Raw genomic sequence first — 7,145 nt, forward strand, 5'->3', positions numbered from 1 at the left:
CATCGTTTAAAATTCTTTATCATTTTTAAAATTGTGAGCTGTAACGAGCACCCGGCATGTTTTTCTGCATGAATCTAAACAGACACGCATTCCAACAGTTTTGGATAAACAGAAAAAGTTTTTTTTTTTTAATGAAGTATTTTAGGTTTTCTGAAGCATCAGCAGAGATTTCACAAAGGTTCCCCTTTTCTCACAGCTATTCCTGTTCATCCTAAACCTTAACAAGGTTAAACTCAAACAAAAATTAAAAACCTTCAAATGAATTAATTTTAGAAACAACACGTTGAAGATATTTAAGATGAGGAGAACTGAAACGTTTAGACACTGAAGCACCAAAAGGACATTTAACAAAAGGAGGCTGAAAGACCTTTAGTGTTGCATGAGGTCGTGGTGGAAACGTCTGGATGTTGCAAATGCAATAATCCAAATATTGTTTAGAATTAAAAATCACGTCTGATGTCCATTTCAATCTAAAGCTTTACAGCAGAGTCAAAAGGAGATCCGGAAATGAGACGTCTCTTGCCCCCATGAGGGTTATATTCAGCCAAGCTCTCTTTTTAAACCTAAAGATTATTTCAAAACTTGATCTCTGAATCTTCATCAGGAAACAGGATCCTTGATAACAGATCTGCAAAACGGTTCAACAGGAAACTCTTCTGACTAGATATGATCATCTGACATTTGTGCTGCAGCAGCTGAGCTGCTCTGCAGTTTGACTTTTCTTTTGGTTTAAATTCTGAACCTCATGGAAAAGAGTCAGAATGAGGAAGTTTTAGGAAGAGGAGGAAAGAGGGAGGTGGGGGTAAACATGGAGGACATGAGGGGATCGACACGAAGAGAGAAAACATTAAAAACGTTGCTTGGAGCTTCATGCTGTCAATGCCATCAACATTTAACAGGATATGTGCACAACCACACCCATCTACACACTCTAACGCACAAACAAGCACACACCTTTGTAAATGAGGAATGGTTCTCAATCAACCTTCCTGGATAAATACAGGTTCTACAAGATGCAGATCTACACACGACCCACGTGTTCTTTCAGAGTCAGATTCACAAATATACAAAGTTAACATATTTATGGCTCGGTGGTGCAGTGGGCAGCGCTTTCGCCCCACAGCCAGTGATTAGCTGACTGCCACGGTGGGTTTTCTCCGGGAACTCCAGCTTTCTTCCACAGTCCAGAAATATGTTTGTAGGTTGGTTGATCATTTTTAAACTGTCCCTCTGTGTGATTTTGTGGCATTGGGACAGGCTGGGGCAACACTGTGACCCCGAAAGGGGTAAGAAAATGGGTGGATGTGTTTGAATCTCACATCAGCATTCTTGAGGTTATATCACACTGAGGAAGAGTGTGAAATGTGAAAAACACACAGCACCAGGGGCAAATGTCGTATCAGTGCCGCTTTATGTTAGGAAACTGACATACATGCTAAAGTGAGGAAAAGTCATGAAAAGTCATGAAAACATTGTAATAAAGTGTTGCATTGAAGCACACACTAAATTAACAAAAGGCCCTCAACCCAGTTTGCATTGGATTGCACAATTTACAGAGAGGCTGAACTCGATGCTGCAACAGGAAACACGCTAAACACAGAGATTTGGAGGATAAAATGATAGAAATGATTCAAATGTTTGTGGATGTCATGAAGGAAAGGGAAAAACATTTAGTTTTTACACCTTTTTAAAATATTCTTTAAAACTTCAATGATTCTTATTGTTTTCTTAGCTTGCCATCCCATAATGAACAAATCCAGAGCAGATGAAGGCCGTTTTTCTCTGCTCCTTTTCTTTGGAAGCTGAATTCATTTGCTATAAACCACCTTTCTCTGATGTGGAGCGACGGCTCAACTCCAAGCTCCTTCCAGACTCCTGAGCTTCCTCCACCTTTCTAAGGTGACCAGAGTCTTCCTCAGAGGAAACTCTTGTTTTGATGTTGATCACATCTTGGTTCTACTCCTGAAGTTTCTTCTGCTAAAAGATAGATCTTGATTGTAAAGTTCTGAGCCCCAAGTGTCAGGAACTTCAAACCCTTATAGATGCTCAGCAGCAACAAACACCCAGAAAATCATCAAACTAGTGTCTTTGAGGGATGTTGTGAAGAACAGGCTGTCAGAGTTTGAAAAAAAAGTGAGAGCAGAAAGGCTGGGAGGGCGGGGCCAGAGCACTGGCGTGATAAGTAGAGGAGCACGGGAGGGGAGGACAGACGGAGAGGACATGGAGCGTCCAGCTCTGCTGCTGTTTGTGGGTCTCTGCAGCTCAGGTAAAACTCTGCTTCCATCCTGACTGGCTTTGACTTTTAGATCTGGGAGAAAGCAGTGGCGGCTGTTTGCATTCCTGCTGACTGCAGAAGAATCCGTGCATTGGAGTTGGAGAATGTCACACATGACGCGCTGTTCTCCTCATGAGGGGCCTCATGTTGAGGATGGGGTTGTTTCCATGGAGACCATTCTGGTCTCAGTAGGTAGGGACCCTGAGAAAATTAAGAGGAGCATCAATTGAAAACGGCACATTCACACCTAATGGACAAGCTCTGATCAATGAACCTATGAAGCGTGTTTTTGGACTGGGGGAGGAAACGGGAGAAAACCCACACATGTACAAGTAGAACATGCAAACACTCCCCCCTGGGATTTGAACCATTGGGGAGGTTAGAGTGCTTCCCACTACACCACCATGCAACCCCCATGTAAATCAGTAAACACTTTAATTGTGGATTGAACTAAAGTGACTCAAAAGCTGTAAATGATAACTTTAAGTTTCCAGTAAAAGTGACGGCAGGGTCTCTAAGATCCACTCAGCAGGAGTCGACACTCAGACTTTTCTGCCCTCTGGTGGTTCACATGCGTTTCTGCAGGAACTCTGACATCCTCAGTTCATGACTCTGAGTGTGAAAGTGAGTGTGTGTGTAGTTTGTGTGTTGGACAGATGCTACTGTTACAATCAGGAGCCTCAGTTCCACGAGGAACATATTTATATAAACCCCTATAACTATAACAATTAAATGTTTTCCTAAAGGGCGGGGCCTGTCACTCATCCACACACATTCAAGTATTACAAACATGTTAGCACACACACATGTCAACACGTACACAATACACTCTTGTACGCATGCATTTGTCCATACATACATACAAATAAACATTTATGATTCCTGCATCGTGTCGTGTTTTGCACTTGCTGAAGTAGACTTTGGTTGATTGACTGAATGAGAGTCAGGTGTGTGGCATCCAGGAAGTTCACGCTGGGGGTGCTGGGAGATGAAGTGCTTGTTCTTTGGAGACTGCTCCAGCCAGTGACCAGAGGGGGAGACAGAGTTCTGCCTTCTGACAAGGGCCGCATTTACACTGCAGGTCTTGATGCTCATATCCGATTTCCTGACTATATCCGATTTTCTTGAAGACCCGCTTACATAATCTTTTAAAAGTGACCCGTATCTGATTTTTGCATTTACACTATACAATCCTGAAACTATCAAACGTAGACGTTCTGAGGACTACGTAGCAGTATTTCCGCCTTCCGCGGACCTCTTTCAGACTTTTGTGACTGCGGTTGTCATGCAGGCAAGGCGGCGACGGGAGGAGGCGTTGTTTTGGGCGCTCCTGAGGGGATGCATGGGGGAGTAAAAGGGAGGGCTGCTCAGCTCTCTCTGAGTTTTGAATGAGGAGGTGTTTGCGGACGTATGGAGTCCTAAACTGTTCATAATTAAATAAATAAATATTTAATTCAATAAATAAATATGACCTCATGCAAATACACAATCAACCAATAAATATCTCATAAATATATAAAAAGATCATGAAATTGTGAAAAACCTGCACACAGATTTTAAATTAGCCATTATATTATTCAATATATTTCATGTTGCTTTAAAAACCTGTTAAAAGCATTAGCAGAGGGGAGGCGGGGCGATGACGTCACTGCTTTCTCCGTGTGTCCGGCTGCTGACTGACGCACACGCACGCAACAGGAGCAGACTGTGTTAGCGGCAGAGAAGACGGCTTTGTGATGGTTGTGAACTTCTGATGAGTTTCCACAGCTTCTCAGGACTACATAGCAGCATGTCCGCCTTCTGCGGTCCTCCTCCTGAGCAGAAAATTCAGCGCAAAGCTGCAAATAAATGTGTAAATATGTGGGAATTACATCAGTCTTTATTTTGTTCTGGACACCACTGGAAACACAAATTCATATGATGGTTTCTCAGATTGCAGCAGCATTTCATTTCCGCCTTCAGCGATCATCGGGAGCTTCGCGCTCCGCTATGCGAAGGCAGCTGGAGGTCCGAAGAAAAAAGCTTGTCCGCGGTGCGTCGGTACACATTTACCATGGACCTTTTTGAAAATGAAATGTCAAATACTATTTTCATTTTAATTTTAATTAAGTGACAGAATAAGCTGTGTTGAGGAAGGAAATGAAAAAGCATTTTGGTGGATTGCTTTTTCATTTTATTTTTGAGTCAAAAAATGCAGCTTCATTTTGAAAATGAAAAAGCATTTCTGGTTTTGACTTTTATTTTTATTTATGCTACAGAATTGCTTCCATAGATCTGTGCCACGTGAGAGGAAAAAATCGGAATTGGGTCACTTGAACCATGCAGTGTAAAGGCGGCCAAGGAGTTTTGAGTTCAGATGCCTGAAACCTGCATTGACATAGACCAGGGGTCTCCAAATCTAGGTCTGGAGGACCGTTGTCCTGCTTCTTTTCCAGAAATCCTGCCTTATCTGCTGCTGGTTATTTGGATCAGGTGAGTTTAGCCAATGAGGAGCTTCAAAACAACCGCCAAAAATAACAGGCCTGGATATGGGGACCCCTGACATAGAATATTTACTAGAAGTGGACACTGAAACGCGTCTTTCTGAGGGTGATGTGAACGCAGCTTTAGAGCATCTGTGACTAAGGCTTCATGAGAGTCTCACCTTCATTCAGTGATAGCTGTAGATTTCAGTGTGGACACGTGACATGTTGTAGAAAGTTGACTAATCTTCTTCACGCTCCCTCTCTGGTTTCTCCACAGGACTGTGGGCTGAACACACAACAGGTCAATGAGACAAACCCACAACAACACAATCTGCTGTAGGTTGTGCTGAAGTCCCAATGCTTCATGGCATTACTGTGTCTGTGCTCAGTAGGTCCAGAAGAATTCAGGTTGGTAGGAACAGACAGTCGCTGTACTGGTGGACTGCAGAGGAGGATCCAGGGATCTGAGTGGAGTGAAGTATGGGACATAGACATGAAGATTCTAGCCAATGTTTGCAGAAGACTGGATTGTGGTTCTCTGGTGTCAGTCAGAGAAACAAGAGACAATTTGAACATAACTTGTTCAGGTGAGTTTATTAGTGTGTCTCTCTGTGACTTTAAGGAAGAAGAGAAAAATGTAAAGAAGACAATAAAACACTGAAACACTTCAGTTCCATCCAGGAAAGTCAATGGAATGAAAGTTCCCACAGACCCCACATGAGAGAGACCATCATCTGATCAATGTCTGATCTGCTCTTCATCTCTTTCCAGACTCTGTCAGGCTGGAGAACAGATCCAGTCGGTGTTCAGGCAGGCTGGAGGTGAAGTCCAACAACTGGTGGTCCTCCGTGTGTGAAGATGACTTTGACCTGCTGGATGCAGAGGTGGTCTGTAGGGAGCTGGGCTGTGGGGCTCCTTCAGTCCTCCAGGGGGCGCTCTATGGAGAAGCAGAAGCTCCCATATTGAGCAGAGAGTTTCTCTGTGAAGGTCATGAGTCTGTTCTTCTGGACTGTGGAAGCTCATGGAGGAAAACAAAAGCCTGTCCACCTGACAAAGCTGTTGGACTCACCTGCTCAGGTACAGCTGCCAGTTAGTGAATGTAGGCGTGTTTCTGTAACATGTTCAATCTCACTGGGAGCTGATGGATCAATAAGCACAGACGGAACTTTTTGTGACATTTACGCCACTATAGAAATGTCTAGAACACCTGTGCAGGTACATCAATCAGTAAAAGTTTGATTGAAAGTCATCTCAAGCTCTGTTTGCACCGGGCATGTGACCCATATTCACTCACTGGTCATTCCCAAATCCAAGTCTCTGATTGGTCAAAGTTTCAGCTGGTTTCAACGTGAGTTCAAAGGTCGCGTGTTTTGTTCATGGAGCCTAAAAACGGTGATAGAAACTTGCATAGCTAAGCGTGAATGTGAGAGTTTTGAACCAGAAGCCCTAAATGCACGTTTACATTGACTTTTCATTGGAAGTGGCTGCTTAAACGCGTTACTGAGGCCGATGTGAACGGAGCTTTAGGGAAGTGGACGGGTGGAGGGAAGCTCCTCCCACTTTGACAAAGCAGCAGTTTTTGCACTTCCTTGTGTGCTAGCAAGACAGCATTTGCTACAGATTGAAGGTCAGATCTTGACCTGGTTTTGTTTCCATGTTTCTCAAACAATCTTTGATTTCTTGGGTTCTTTCAGATCCTGCTACTGTGAGACTGATGGGATCGAGTCGTTGTTCTGGTGAACTCCAGGTGAAAAATGGAAGAAAATGGAGAGCTGTTGATCACTGGGCATTTCTAAGAACAGAGAGAACATCAGCATATGTGTGCAAGAATCTGAAGTGTGGATCCTACGTTTCATCGACAACTAAACAACATCAAAGAGCAAAGCCAGTTTTCCAGATGGTTTCTCCCTGCTTAGATAAATTTCCAATAAATATGGAGGAATGCCTGTATGTCGAAACAATGAGTAGCCAGACGGTGGAAATCATCTGCTCAGGTAACAAACCTTCTGATGCCGACTGTATGTACGTCTCACTGTCAGTTTGTGATGCGTCATTGAGTCGATCTTAGGGCGTTTTTTTAGTAACCTGAGATGTTTGAGTCCAGAGAATTGAAATATTCCTCATTGTGAACCGTTCTAAACTTGGTCTTCTCTTCTGGATCCACAGACTCTGTCAGGCTGGAGAACGGATCCAGTCGGTGTTCAGGCAGGCTGGAGGTGAAGTCCAACAACTCGTGGTCCTCCGTGTGTGAAGATGACTTTGACCTGCTGGATGCAGAGGTGGTCTGTAGGGAGCTGGGCTGTGGGGCTCCTTCAGTCCTCCAGGGGGCGCTCTATGCAGAAGCAGAAGCTCCCATATTGAGCAGAGAGTTTCTCTGTGAAGGTCATGAGTCTGTTCTTCTGGAC

General features: G+C 43.7%; 1 protein-coding gene across 1 annotated transcript; it reads left to right on the top strand.

Annotated features, from left to right (window-relative positions):
• Positions 1-2,165: 2,165 nt before the first annotated feature.
• LOC105358800 (scavenger receptor cysteine-rich type 1 protein M130-like) lies at positions 2,166-5,998 on the top strand. The gene is made up of 4 exons (XM_078929776.1): positions 2,166-2,266; positions 5,018-5,041; positions 5,130-5,327; positions 5,512-5,998. Exons 1-4 carry the CDS (start codon positions 2,221-2,223, stop codon positions 5,832-5,834), a joined length of 591 nt encoding a protein of 196 aa, XP_078785902.1. The 5' UTR covers positions 2,166-2,220; the 3' UTR covers positions 5,835-5,998.
• Positions 5,999-7,145: the final 1,147 nt, after the last annotated feature.

Source organism: Oryzias latipes, chromosome 13 (assembly GCF_053564925.1).
Source record: "Oryzias latipes strain Hd-rR chromosome 13, Olatipes_Hd-rR_3.1".
NCBI lineage: Eukaryota > Metazoa > Chordata > Actinopteri > Beloniformes > Adrianichthyidae > Oryzias > Oryzias latipes.